Genomic DNA, 15,562 nt, shown 5'->3' with positions numbered 1-15,562 from the left:
ACATTTGAGTACAGTGTTAGCATTCTTATCTTTCTTCTTTGAGGATGTGTTTGCAATTTTATTTGCAAAAGGTTTGCCTTAAGGGCTTTTTTTTTTTTTTTAAAAAATGTCCAACTTTTGGATAAAAGATTTAAAAAGAGAAAAGAAGGGGCCGGGAGTTTGGCTTAGTGGTTAAAGTGCTTGCCTAGCATGCACGAAGACCTGGGTTCGATTCCTTGGTACCACATATATAGAAAAAAAAAAAAAGCCGGAAGTGGTGCTGAGGCTCAAGTGGTAGAGCTCTAGCCTTGAGAAAGTCCAAGGACAGTGCTCAGGCCCTGAGCTCAAGCCCAGGACTGGCAAAAAAAAAAAAAAAAAGAGAAAAGAAAGAATGCCTTAAAAATACATTACTGGAGCCCAGAGTTTGGCCTAGTGGTAGAGTGCTTGCCTAGCATGCACAAAGCCCTGGGTTTGATTCCTGGGTACCACATATACAGAAAAGGCCAGAAATGGTGCTGTGGCTCAAATGGCAGAGCAGAGTACCCAGCAGGCTCTGAGTTCAAGCACCAGGACAGGCCATATACATACATATATATACTAAAGAGCCTAAGTAGCACTTAGATAAATAAACACTCTTGCTCCCTAACTAAAGACATTTGGAATTATTTCCTTTTGAAATTATAAGAGATGAGGATTTTAATAATATTAACAAAATTATCAATCAACTGAAGAGAACATTTCCATGTTTTTAGTCTTCAAATTGTTTTTAGGAAAATAATATTCAAAATTATCTTGATAGCATAGCCTTGAGCTGAAGACCTCAGGGGTAGTGCCCAGGCCCAAAGTTTAAGCCCAACGATCTACCATAAAAAACAACAACAACAACAAAAACCCAAAACCCCAAAAACTCAATAAAGGCAACTAGTAGGGCATTTTATCAGATAAATTCTCTTGACAGAATATATCCTTGGGGTTAGAGGCATGGTGGCAGGTACTCCATTTGAAAGAGAGAGAGCAGAGGGAGGGAGGGAGGGAGGGAGGGAGGGAGAGAGAGAAGGAAGGAAGGAAAGAAGGAAGGAAGGAAAGAAAGTATGAGAGACTATATCTCTTCATTTATAGCATTCTCTATATGTCCTCATTAACACTTACTGGAAATACATAGAAAAACCTTGGGAATGAATGCCAAAGCTTCAAGAAAATGAAGGCACAAACAATGTGTCATGAATGAAATACTATTAATTAGCAGTGACTTGTGAATCCTAATCATTTCTGTATTTTAATAGTAACATAGAATCTGCCACTACCTGTCCCAGGTCACATAAGCAGGAAAAGCAAGAGATTTTAACATTGCCTAACATTTAAAAAAAAAAAAAGTTTCTTAATTTATTTACACAGTAAAACAAGCCCTTAATCCCAGAATTCTTTTTTGTCCATATAAAATATTAGCAAGTGATGCACAGGATTTGTCAAGCTCATGTAACATTCCCTTTAAAATCGCAACTCCAATTACTTTTTTCCCCTATTATTATACTACATTTTGGCAGCAATTGTTTATTGGTCTGTCACTGCAGTAATTGCAATTTAACAATAATCAGTCTGACATTTTAGGTCTTAAAGATACATACCATTTATATTTCTTGAAAAATAATCATACTTTTGTAAGCAATACTTTACAGTAGACACCTCAAAAATCTACCATAGATGTGAAACTTAAAATGAGAAAAATTTTAGTTCTGAATTTTATACATATATATCCAGATTTCTATATATATTATATATACATACCTAAGTATATATAAAATATATATAATCAGATTTGAAAAATAAACAAAAGCTGGGCACTGTACATAAATTCTTTTTAAAACTCAAACAATAGAAAACTCTTTAAACATTAAACAATTTTAATAAAAGTTTCTGTACAATGCTAAGCAGTTTTATTTACACATAGAAAATGTAATAGGAGTAGTGTTTAAAATTACAGAACTCCTTAAAATTTCAATGGCAGGTAAATCTGGAAAAAATAACAGCATTCCATTCACAAATATTTTCAAGCAATAAATATGTATTTATAAATAGTGTAAATTTACATCAAGATTAGAAACAAAAATCACAAATCTGAAGTTTATTCCTTAGTCTATGTGCAATTCATTATCTTTGTGACTTGGCTGTTAATTTTTTTTTCTTGATTAATGTTTTATTTAGGAACCAAAAGTGGAACCATCATGGTTTCAAAACAAGACAGGAAAACATAAAAGCAGTTTAAAAAAAAGTTTCTTACTTAACTTTTCACATTAAAAAAAAGTTAACCAAAGAAAAGACTTAAAATTGCTATCTACCTTACAAAGAAATGACCAGCTACGCTAGTATTTTATTCCAAGGAAAATTCTGAAGGGGGAGGAGGGGAGAAGAGATAGATGAAAACAAATTCATCAGCCCAGAAATAGAGAAATATAAAAGAGGTGTGGTTCAAGTCAGTAGTCTGTATGATGTTGCCAGTTTTGTCAGATATATACAAAACATGGAAATTCTTATTTTATTTTTCTGAAGTCCAGCTGATTAGCTTGTGAGAGTCCTAGAACAGGAGACAGTACTCTCCCCCATGCAGCTGGTTGACACTCCCCACTTAGAAGGTTGCATAGACACAGTTTTCAGCCAGCAGCCTCACGAGATAGCTACAAAAACTAGCGGTGCAGAACTGGGTTACTTCCTGAATAGCAGAAAAGGTCTCATACTGAATGTCCATGGAACGTTATCAAGATGAGGCGGATGGTAATGGAGGAGCCTGTAAAGAAAAGTAAGGTAAGTTAATTTAGTATATGAGTTTTTGAGTATTCCCTAACTCATGGCCACAAACATATAGTGTGTGAAGGAAAGGGGAGTAACTCTCAAGGAAGCTCAATAACCTGCTGCTATACAAAGTTAAGAGTAAAACTCTCTTTCCCTTCTGCCATCTGTTCACTTTTCCTAGCAGATAATTTTCTGAACTTTTTTACAAGTTAGTCACAAACTCTTGTAACATCATTTAGTTAGTTTTTTTTTTCTTTCTTTCTTTTTTAGGCTTTTAGAAAAATAGCTTAACCGATCAATGGCAATTTCACTACTAATTGCCTTCAGGGATCTATCTTGGGTAAGGAATACATTTTGTTCACTATATTCCACTCAATTTTCTTCTTTGGTCTTTAAGACCAGTTAAGTAAAATATCAGGAAGTAAATTTAAGGAGTCAGTTTCTGAGCATATACACACACGTGTGTGTGTGTGTGTGTGTGTGTGTGTGTGTGTGTGTGTGTGTGTGTGAAACTGGAAGAAATAAATAATTCATAAATTTAAAGGCATTGATTGGCTAGAGTAAAACGCATCCCCTTAAGCGACTGCTGCATGAAATGGGGGAAAAAAATCTAATCTAAAAAACTGTAAGTTAAAAATACACTAGAATTTCTATTTATAACATACCAGAAAGTAAAGCTCCACCAAATATTCTAGGATATTAATACTTTTGGCAACTACAACACTTTAAACAAATACAATTAAATCTAAAAATAGAAGTGTATTTAAGAGCACATTTATGGATTCATTTTATGGCTATTTATTTATAACCTATGTATGTAAACATTTTATCAACTGAGATCAAATGACATAAAAGATGTGATGGTGTTCAAAATTTTAAAATGTAATTTGAACATTGAAGGTGGAATTATTCTGAATTACAACATGAATATTTAGGCTGGCCTAACTCAGGAACAAAAGTGAAAATGATTCATACCAACTTCATAAGAATAAATTCTTGGAAGTGAAGGGGAAAATAATGATATGAACACAACCTCATATAACATCTGATAAGGCAAAAGAAAATTTACACTTCATTACCTCCTACTTATCAGGTGGCAGAGTTAACACTGTTGTCTCATAACCCAGCTAGCTATGTACTCACATGTTGATTTCACTTACTAATGTAAATTGGTCATAGACTTGCATTAGGTCCTCCATTTTGTACTGTTCTAGCACCACAAAATTTTCCAGATTCCCACTAGTTTTCCGTGCACAATCTTGGCAGTGCACTATGTAGGTCTTTCGAGAATTACTCTCATTAGTGACAAAAAGCAGATCAAAAACCTCCACCTGTTTGACAGAAAAGAAAAACACATTCATACTTCTGGTTTTCAAATGAGTAATTGGAGATAAAAGCCTCAAGGACATTCGTATCCAGGCTGACTGTCAACTATTATCCTCAGATCTCAGTCTCCTAAGCAGCTAGGATTACAGGTATGAGCCACTAGCCTCCAGCAAACCAAATCTTCGCTTGAATTTTTATTTGTATCAAAAGATAGGCAACTCCAAAATAATTTAAGCCTCCTGATATGCATTACCATCTGAATGACAAATATCAAATTCCCTAACCATTTAGATTTGATATTAATTTGTAAATTGCAGTTTTAGAGACAATAACAAAACACAAATCAATGTTTTTCAACCTGTAATCATAAAATAAATGTTGTATATCTTAAAAACAAAAAGAAAACAAAAACATTTAATAGAGAGGGGTAACATTTATTGTACTGCTTCTATTTTTTTTTTTTTTTTTTTGCTAGTCGTGGGGCTTGAACTTGGGGCCTGAGCATTACACTTGGGCTTTTCTCAAGGCTAGCACTCTGCCACTTGAGCCACAGCACCACTTGCAGCTTTTTCTATGTATGTGGTACCGAGGAATCAAACCTGGGTCTTCGTGCATGCTAGGCAAGCACTCTCTCTACCCTAGGCCAAACTCCTGGCCCCAAAATTCTACTTTAAATGAATTATTGGGAGTTATCACTGGCTAAGAGTGGGTACTTTTTGCCAGTCCTGGAGCTTGAACTCGGGGCCTGGGTGCTGTCCCCGGGCTCTTTTTGCTCAAGGCTAACACTCTACCACTTCAGCCACAGCACTACTTCTGGCTTTTTCTGTGATTAATTGGAGAGATGAGTCTCACAGACATTCCTGACTGGGCTGGCTTCTAGCCGTGATCTTCTGATCTCAGCCTCCTGAGTAGCTAGGATTACAGGTGTGAGGAACGGGTGCCCCGTTGAGTAGGTACTTTAACAACAACAAAAATATGGCTGTATTAGAGCCAAAGACATACAAGTAATGCAGACTTCGGGGAGTGATCTAAGGGAATGACGCATTCATGACAACTTACGGCAAAGCCTAATTCAAATGTTTAATAAAAATCACATCTGTCTTTCACCAAGTAACACAATATTAAAACAGCCAATGAAATCAACTATTTCAAATGAAGAAATGATAAATACCAGAATAACAAAATACTAAAATTATATACATTTCAAGGTTTAGAAGAGTTCTCCAATATTTCTATCTCTGGCATACCTTTAAATTTCTTTGAAAACATAAAGCCCTCGTGAATTCATTTCTTAAAATCCCAGGGCCTAGGAAGCCTAGTAATAATCTGAACACACGCCATTTGTGAGTATTCTTCAATTTGTCCCTCATTTCTGTCGTTTAATGAGTTGTTTCACTGTTACTTGGTTTCTGCTTTCTCCAACCAGTTTTCTCTCTTTAGTATAGATCAAAGTTACGTGCCTACTCAAACTATTTTAGTGGCTTTGATGACTTCACAATGAAGTATTCATTTTCCTAAGATTCATTCAAAATGCATTGCATTATGCATTGTGCAGCCACAATGGAGACTAACCCATTCTTTTCTAAAGCCATTGCACTTCACTGCTCCTACATTCTTGTTTTCTCATTTTGTTTTTGGGCTTGAACTCAGGGCTGTGTACTGTTTTTTCATGTCTTGGGCACAGGAGATCGACAATAGTACTGTTGTACCACCGAGGACTAAACACCAATCATTATCTAAACTTCATTCTGTTTATTGGCATATGTGTACATCTAGATCAATAAAATCTCATGCAGACTCAAGTTTTCTGCTAATTATTATCTGTTGATAACTTATCAGAAAATGAATCTGTAGTAGACACTCTTGATTAATGAAATACTACACTACCATATAAAATTTGAATACAGTAGGAGAGAACAAAATCTAATACAATATCCACTACAGTAAAATGTATCACATTAAAAGTATAAGCTAAAAAAAGAAACAAAAACTAAAGAAAAACCAAAAGGGAAAGGGAAAGAGGGCTTTACAAAATGGGATGAGAACAATTACTTACCTCACAAATGCTACAATAATGAGCTGGTTCCTCTTTTGCCCGCCCATGCCATATAATCTCTTTTCCAGCAGCAATGAGAGCTTCCCTCAATGTCTGACATTGCTTCAGTGTTCTCAAAAGACAGTATCTATTGTAGGGGAAAAAATTATTGCAACCAGCAAGTGAATACTGAATACTTCTTAGCATAGAAGATAGAGAAATCAGAAAAAATGCCAGGAGACTTGGTTCTAATGGCTTCATACTTTTGTAATTAGGAAATATTTCATACTTTTCATTAATTCCTGTTAATTCTCAGATTGAAAAAAGAAGACAATGTTCAGTACCTGAACATCCAAACATAAAGGTCTTAATAGGAAAAAGCTGACACTGCTTTAATGAGATGCTAATATTGGCTCTTATTTGGGCAAATTACTTAATCCCTCTGGGAATCAATACCCTCATCCTTGAAATAAGGGGCCTGGATTCCAGATGTGAATTTTAATTTTTCTTAGGCAGAAAAGTACATTATTTCTCTTCTCCATACTACCTAGACTCTGTCTGTGTAGATACTTTTTAACTTTTAAAAATAACTTATGGGGAGCCGGGAGTTTGGCCTAGTGGTAGAGTGCTTGTCTAGCATGCACAAAGACCTGGGTTCGATTCATTGGCACCACATACATAGAAAAAAGTTGGAAGTGATGCTGTGGCTCAAGGGTAGAGCTCTAGCCTTCAGGAAAAAAAAAAACAAAAAACCTCAAGGACAGTGCTCAGGCCCTGAGTTCAAACCCCACAACTGGCAAAATACAAACAAAACAAAAACAAAAAAACAAACATGGTTTAGATTCAGTCACTATGGGATACAAAACTGGCTTAAGTCTAATGGTAAACGTGTGTGTGTGTGTGTGTGTGTGTGTGTGTGTGTGTGTGTGTGTGTGTGTGTGTGTGTGTGTGTGTGTGTGTTTCTTCATTTTTACTTGAAGGTAATGTGGTAGAATAAACTTTTCTCATTATTTATATTATTTTTCAAAACATGATGCTAACAACAGACTAAACATGCACTTATTTCCCTATAATTTATTGTTACTTGGAATCGTCTGCTACATTCATACTTTCCTGTGAATCTTAGTGCTCAGATTTTCCATCTGAACGAACAGGGGAAGTTGCTCTAAGACACTTTTCAGCTTTACAATCTGGAGACAAGGACAATCCCTTAAAAGAAGGAAATAGGTTTAGCAAATGAGTAATAATTTAAAGGCAAACTTTTTGACGGTTTTAATCACCTAATCGACTTATTTATTCACTGCCTAGAACAAATATGACAGATAAACACAAGTATGATAGCATATTTGTGGCAATTTATCATAATTAACCCCAAGGAGGGGGTCAACTAAAAATATTTAACTGTAAACTAAACATATATCAATAAATGTTAGAGTTGCAAGTCAGTTCATAGGAATTTACTTGTAGAGTTTAGTTTCTGTAATTCTTTCATGTGCATTAAAAAAAAAAAACAATGCTTTAGACTGTAGTTATACATCAAAGCAAGAACAGCCACTTGAGTATGTGTATGTGTACCTATAATGTATTTGTGTTTAAGATGCCAAGAGGCAACAGGAAAAAACTTACAGCATGGTAAACAGATAATCTAATCCGACCATGCCTCCAGCACTCAAAAAGCAATAGCTGTTCTCCTTTTCCTTACCCTTGTTCCATACAACTCACCTCTAGAGGCACAGATCTTACTCATAAGTTCTCCCAGGAGAGTTTCAAAATAGCATTTTCCTTTTGCAGGGAACATGTACCCTATATTGCAGATACCTTCATAAGACATGCAAATTCAACTGTGCTCCCAAGGGTCCTAACTACTCTGTGCAGAAGAGTTTATCTCTATATTATAGATGGAAACTGTGGGCTCAGAAAAGCAAAACACAGGAGTGGTTGTGCTAGGGTTGTTTTTTGTTTTTTTTTTTTTGGCCAGTCCTAGAGCTTGAACTTGAGGCCTGAGCATTGTCTTTGGGTTTTCTCAAGGCTAGCACTCTATACTGGAGCCACAGCACCACTTCTGGCTTTTTTTCCCCCTGCGTATATGGTACTGAGGAATTGAACCCTGGTCTTCGTGTATGCTAGGCAAGCACTCTACAACTAGACTAAACTCCCGGCCCATTCTAGGGGTTTTAAGAGCAAAATAAAACACAAGCTTCCCTTCACCACCTCACATTGCACTCTCACACCTTTTTCTTTTTGGCTGGTCCTGGGGCCTAGGTGCTGTCTCTGAGCATCTTTGTGCTCAAGGCTAATGCTCTACCATTTGAGCCACTTCTGGCTTTTTCTGAGTAGTTTATTGGAGAGAAAGAGCCTCGTGGAGTTTTTCTACCGAGGCTGGCTTCAAATCCTGATCCTCGGATCTCAGCCTCCTGAGTAGATAGGATTATAAGTGTGAGCTATCAGTTTCTTGATCTCACTCTTTTGGTACACCCCCTATCCCCCCGCTATTTTGCTTGCTTGCCTGCCTGCCCGCCCTCCCTCCCTCCCTCCCTTCCTGAGATTCATGGGCTCAGTTAGCAGTCCCCTTCACCACCCCCCTAAAAAAAAACAAAAAAAAACAAAAAACAAAACAAAACAAAAAAAAACCCAAAACCAACACCCAGAGCTTTGGTTGAACAGATTCAGTCTGTTCAAGAGAGGAACCTTCATCATCTCCTATGCTACTTTGCAGTTCTAATTTATGACTAATTTAGGAAGAAAAAGGCAATAAATTAGAACTGCAAAGAAGCAGCATAGGAGATGATGAGGTTGAGGCTGAACTATAGTCACAAACACCCTGCTACCACAAATACCCAGCTGCCAACCTTTTATTTTATGTGAAACTAGAAGCTTAGAAAATCTGGGTGCTCTGACAATTAATTGGAAAAAAAATTGTGCTTTCTTCTTGCCTGTATCTTTTTCTTTAATATTGATTCTTGTTGTTCAGCAGTTGAAACAGGATAATTTAGAGAGACGGGGCTTTTATGGAGACTGCAGCAATGAGAAGGAACAAAAAGGATGTCATTCAATGAAGGATGGGTAAAAATAACAAGAAATTGAAGAGATTAGAGATGCAGAGATAGAATTCCAGGAAAGGTACAGAAATAATAATGAAGACTTGACTTGAATATCAGAACTAATCCAAATAACACACACTGATTTTTATATAAAGACAAATTTTGAACATAGTTAAAAAGTTTTTTTTAAAGTCTAATAGAGCTGAAGTTATTTTCGCTTAAATGTAGTTTTGCTGAATTTTAACAGCAACTAACAATTCCATTTTCTAAAGGCAAAAAAAAAGCAAAAGCAACAAAAATGTAGAAAACAGAAAATGCTATTCTGCACAAATATATCTTAGGAACAGGGTCAGAAACCACTTTGACACCTAGATAGTTGGGTATTTTTTTGTTGTTTTGTTTTTTGTTTCTTTTTTTGCTTTAGATTAAAAGCCACACAGAAAGGCAGGAGATAAAGATAGCAACAGGTTGGAAAAATCTACAAAGAGACAGAATGAGACCTTATCATATTTGAGGTTCCACAATAGAATCTTATCCAACTGAAAACTTACCTGCAAAGATGAAACTCAAGGAGGGATAGAATTTTAGTGAAGTTCACAGAAGGTAGGTAAAAATGCACAATATATTCATAAGTCAACACAGCAGGCAAAAGATGAATAGATGTAGGATGTTGTGGATACTAAAAGGTGGGAGAGATCTTTTGGTGAGAGACCCAGAAATCTTGGAAGTTTTTTATACAGAAGCTGACATTTCTGAATTTAAATATATCAGTTGGACTAAGAGGAGAAAGACGTGGAGGAAAAGATACCTTCTATGCAGAAAGAATGTTATGAGAAGGCAAGATGGGTGCAAACCATTTTTTTCCTTATAATGTTTTAATTTTGGAATGAGGTTTCTAGGGCAGAATTATACGAATAAAGCCAATAAAGCCAATATTGGGGTTACATTGACATTCTTGAGGCTTCATTCCCACATAATAAAACACAGATTAACTTGATACAGTACCTTAAAATTCTATGTCATAATGAACTTTGTCACCATGAAGCAGATGACAAAAGAATGAAGAGACTTTCCTTGTCTAGTCTCTTTTACTAAAAGAATTGGGAAGGAAAAAGCAAGCCAACACATTAGCCCTGAGACCTCATAACTCTTTTGCTACCTGTCACTCCATGGCTATGTTCCATAACCACAGTGAGTATCTATCAGTAAGACATTTAACCAATTTCATTTAAATCAACCATATAGCTAAAATTCAAGGTCTCAGTCAATGAAAAATTGAGTATCTTAAGAACTTTAAATTCCTGGATGGAAAAACAAGCATAAAAGCAAATGTATGCTAATTGGGAGATTTTAGAATGTTTAGGTTATATGCGGTCAGTGTTATTAAAAAGAATCATGCAGGGCCAGGAGTTTGGACTAGTGGTAGCGTGCTTGCCTAGCATGCATGAAGACCTGGGTTCGATTCCTCGGTACCACATACATAGAAAAAAGCTGGAAACGGTACTGAGGCTCAAAGTGGTATAGCTCTAGCCTTGAGAAAGTCCAAGGACAGTACTCAGGCCCTGAGCTCAAGCCCAGGAGTGGCAAAAAAAAAAAAAAAAAAAAAAAAGAATCATGCATTAATTCTATCAGGACTATAACACTTAAGAGATCCATGTTAATTATGGAAAGGTTATTTTTGTGCATAGTGTATGCACTGTTGGGAAAAAAATTGTTCAATTAGCACAACAGGCACCATCCAGTTATTTAAAAATCCATGTGGTATTTGTACACAATGGAATTCTATGCTGCTGTCAGAAAGAATGACATCGCCCCATCATATTAAGTGAAGTAAGCCAGACTCAAAGGAACTAAGGCTCAATGGTTTCCCTCATTCATCATAATCAGTAGAAACCTTGGGCTCTACTAGCAGAGATTTGCAATAGAGCAAAATCTTGATACATAAGGCCATATAATGTGAAGCTAATTGAAAGGACCTCCAGGATATTGAAACAAAAGCCATATAATGAATGATTGTTGTTCTTAATGTACTATGTTGTCTCTCATCTGTTACAATTTTTACATTTTATAAAGGCAAATAAGATATCCTCATATGAAAAAAAATCTGTCATAGTGGAAGGAAATCAAAAAACGGCATCAGTAGTCCTAAATTTGAATACTTCCTTAGTTCACTTCTTTATGTAGGTACTGCTCTATAGCAAACAGCATGGAATGGCTCACACTTGTAATCCTAGCTACTCAGGAAGCTGAGATCTGAGGATGGTAGTTTGAAGCCAGCCCTAGCAGGTTAAGTCCAAGTGATTCTTATTTCCAAGTAGCCACAAGGTGGGGTGGGGGTGGGGGGAGGAGGTCAAAGTGGAGCTCGATACTCAAGCCTCCTCAAGTTCAAGCCCCAGGACTGGCATTTAAAAAAAGAAAACAAAAAGTTAACAGTTCTGGAAACTCAATAGCTAGCACCAGAATATGTCAGCTTGGTGGAAACTATAAATATTCATCTTAGATTCCTTGCTAAGTTCAATAAAACTTGGATTTGTAGGAAGAATTCAAGTGCTGTGTCTAAAGTCAACCAAGCTGGTTTAATCATCATTGTCTAAATCTAATTTATTTTCTATTTATCATTCTTACATTCTGCTTTCACTAACAAGTACAAATATGCATGGCCAAAGCCACAGGCTAGTAATAGGACAATTGCAGTTTATTTTTCAATGTAACCTTTGTATCTCCTTGTGTAAACTGCAGTAATTATGTTCTAATTCATTCCTCTAAATCTTTAATACTTCATCTTGAGACCAAGAGATTTAACATGCAAATTTGATCATTATTAAAGATATTAAAATTTCAAAAGAATTCTCATTAGCATCTGTTATGGATGTAAGGACTATCTGCAATTTTTATTAACAAAAGTTTAAGTCTATACTATTCAACTAAGATGAAGGCCTATGCTTAAAAGTTTGGTCTAAACCTGCCATCTGTGGCTCTGACGTATAATCTTAGCTACTCTGAAGGCTAAGATCTGAGGATTGAGGTTCAAAGATAGCCGGGGAAGGAAAAGTCCTAAGTTGTGGCACAAGTAGTACAGTGTCAGATTTGAGTGAAAAAGCTCAGGGAGCCAGGTGTTGGTGACTCACGCCTGTAATCCTAGCTACTCAGGAGGTTGAGATCCGAAGATCATGGTTTGAAGCCAGCAAATAAAAAAGACCCTGTGAGAGGGATCACTACTACACTGTTGGTGGGAGTCCAAACTTGTTCAACCACTATGAAAAGCAGAATGGCGGTTCCTCAAAAGACTAAACAGAACTCCCCTATTACCCAGCAATTCCACTACTTGGCATTTACCCAATCATCAGAAACAAGGACATACTAAAGCCACTAACACAACGATGTTCACTGCAGCAAAGATATGGAACCAACCCAGATGTCCCTCAGTTGATGAGTGGATCAACAAGATGTGGTATTTACACACAACAGAATTCTATGCTGCAGTCAGAAAGAACAACACCCCCCCCCCATTTATAAGGAAATGGAAAGACTTAGAAAAAAATCATATTAAGTAAGCCAGACTCAAAGGTTTCCCTCATTTATTATAATCAGTAGAAACCTTGGGCGGAGATTCACAATAGAACAAAACCTAGATACATAAGGCCATATAGCATGACGCTAAATGAAAGGACCTCTAGGACACAGAACCAGAAGTTTATGTATTTAATAGCTAGAAATGCAAATTATGATCATATGAAACCAAATTAGATCATATTAGATTTTTTTCAATTAGACACCAAGAGGATTCTAGCAGAATAGTCTTGAGTTTGATACACAAAGCAGCATTTGCCTTTAGCCAATTTATACTCTCAAACTAAAATATACAATGTTGTTAATATGCACATAGCGGAGCTCACATTTACATTACAGTAAGTAAAGGATGCCTGGAAAGAGGGTAAGGGAGGTAGGTGTTAGAGAGAATGAAAGTGGGAGATGAGAAAAGATGAGAAGATAACCAATTGACTCATGTGCTCTTTCTCTAGACCGACTTCCCTTAAAAGTTCTCAGAGCTAGCAAGTTAAATAGAAAGCCCACAGAGTAGGAGAAGATCTTCACTAGCCATATAACAAATATGGGCCTCATATGTAAAATATACCAACGGCTCCAAAAATTGGATCTCTCAAAATCAAATCTTCAAAGAAACAACCATCCCATTAAAAGATGGGCTAAAGACTTAGAGAGACTTCCCTGAAGAGGAAATAAGGGCAGAAGAATTGAGCTAATGAGCGCAAAGACAGGGCCCAGGCCCAGACTTCAAGTCCCATGACCAACAAAAATGAGAAAGAGGAGGAGGAGAAGGAGGAGGAAGGAGCAGGAGGGAGGAGGAGGGAGGAAGGTGAAAGGAAGAAGGAGGAAGGAGGAAGAGGAAATTCTATGCTGCCATCAGAATGACATGGCCCCATTTATAAGGAAATGGAAAGACTTGGAAAAAAAATTATCTTAAGTGAAGTAAGCCAGACCCAAAGAAACATAAGCTCCATATTTTCCCTCATTTGTAATAATTAGTATATGTCTAGGATTCTCCTAGCAGAGGATCACAATAGCTTAAAAGCTATGTATATATGACCATAGAGGATGAGGCTAAGTGAAATGAACTCCAGGATAGGAAAACAAGAGGTTTATCTTTGTTATTGTTGTTCTTAATGTACTATGTGAAATCATTTTTCTCTCCCCCCCTTTATGGTTTTTGTATGTACGTTTATTTGTTTATTTGAAATAGGGAAGGGTAAAAATAAGATGACTGGGAGTGGTTGGAGGAGAGGGAAATTGGGAGAAAAACATAGGAAGGGGTATCAGTATTCAAGAAGTAGTATGCCCACTACCTGACAAATTGTAACCCCTCTCTATATATCAGCCTGACAACAAAATACAATTAAAAAAAAAAAAAAAAAACCTCAGACTGTAAGTGATTTAGTTTTAGTAATTGAATACTGGCACTGGTCATACAGCATCAAGCCAACCATTTTTGCCTGGTGTTCAACCCAAGAAGAGATTCATTCCTTCATTGGGGAAAATAGGACTGTGTGGACCTAAGGATACATGCATGTATGAATACTACTAATGAATGGATGAAATGAAGCATCTTTCTTATGGTGCAATAGTTTGGTCATTAGCTGGGTTTAGATGTTATTTCTGTCTGCTCTCCCTGCCTCCATATTCTTACCTTTCACATACAACTTATTTTTCTGGGGTGGAGTTTAGCCTAGTGGTAGAGAGCTTGCCTAGCATACACGAAGACATGGGTTCAATTCCTTGGTACGACATACATAGAAAAAAGCTGGAAGTTGTGCTGAGGCTCAAGTGGTAGAGCTCTAGCCTTGAGAAAGTCCAAGAACGGTGCTCAGACCTGCTTACCTTTTGGGAGATAGAAGACCCCAAGTGGACTCTGTTGTATTTCTTTTACCAACTAGACCGACAGCAGATAAACCTCAGCACCTATTCTAGAGACTTTTATCAGATAGCAATTACTCATCAAATGAAAGAATAAGAAAAGGTTGCTAGCTGGTAAAGAGTATAAAGGCTAAAGGGCTCCATTTAAAAAGGGAGATTTATAAAACCAGGCCCAAGGGTCTAAACATGAAGTTAATATTTTTAATTAGTGCGATGATAAGAAGAGCTTCCTAAATCCATCTCCTGACAATTCAAGCTGGGAGCACAATTTAATAGAATGAGGTATACAATCAAGATTCAGATGATTAGCCATTTTTGACTGCCAAGGTAAAATGAAGTACACATAAAGATGACAGTAAATTCAGTTTAAAGCAAGTGTAAGAAACATTATTAATGGTGCTGTGCCTCAAAGTGGTAGAGCGCTAGCCTTGAGCTGAAGAGCTCAGGGATAGTGCTCAGGCCCAGAGTGCAAGTCCCATGACAGGGAAAAAAAAAAACAAAACAAAAAAAGAAAGAAATACAGAAAGAAGGAAAGAAAGAGGGGGAAGGGAGGGAGAAAGGACATTATTGGCAGTAACCGTGAAAAACATCCCAAATCCTGTGCTTCCAATTTCAATATAAAAATAATATAGGTTCTATCCTGAACAGCATGACCCAGGATATTATAAAGACACCTGCTCAGCTATGTTCATCTCTGCACTATTCACAATAGCCAGGCAATGGAAACAACCCAGATGCCCTACTGCAGATGAATGGATACAGAAAATGTGGTATATATACACAATGGAATTCTACATAGCCAACAGACAAGATAAAATAATGGCATTCGCAGGGAAGTGGATGAATCTAGAGCGAATCATGCTGAGTGAGACAAGTCAAGACCTAAGGAACAAAAGGCGCATGGTATCCTTAATATGCGGTTATTAAATCCAAAGTGTACAAGAGCGAGGACTCAATAACTGCA

General features: G+C 36.8%; 1 protein-coding gene across 9 annotated transcripts in view; it reads right to left on the bottom strand.

Annotated features, from left to right (window-relative positions):
• Positions 1-1,236: 1,236 nt before the first annotated feature.
• The window catches only part of Kdm6a (lysine demethylase 6A), a 140,226-nt gene continuing 125,900 nt past the window's right edge, over positions 1,237-15,562 (bottom strand). For 6 of the 9 annotated variants that reach the window (XM_090327064.1, XM_090327068.1, XM_090327067.1 and 3 more), the window contains 3 exons: positions 6,149-6,275; positions 3,927-4,097; positions 1,237-2,761 (listed from right to left, as the gene is read on the bottom strand). In XM_090327064.1, the coding sequence (XP_090183190.1) occupies positions 2,732-2,761; positions 3,927-4,097; positions 6,149-6,275 (328 nt within the window). In that variant the 3' untranslated portion in view covers positions 1,237-2,731. Of the gene's footprint in view, positions 2,762-3,909; positions 4,098-6,148; positions 6,276-15,562 lie in introns of all 9 variants that reach the window. The other 3 variants (XM_090327071.1, XM_090327072.1, XM_090327073.1) reach the window with 1 other exon arrangement.

The sequence above is a fragment of the Megascapheus bottae genome, chromosome X (assembly GCF_031878675.1).
Source record: "Megascapheus bottae isolate mThoBot1 chromosome X, mThoBot2.hap1, whole genome shotgun sequence".
Taxonomy (NCBI): domain Eukaryota; kingdom Metazoa; phylum Chordata; class Mammalia; order Rodentia; family Geomyidae; genus Megascapheus; species Megascapheus bottae.
The sequence above is the reverse complement of the archived record's forward strand: the minus strand, read 5'-3'. Positions and strand labels throughout refer to the sequence as shown.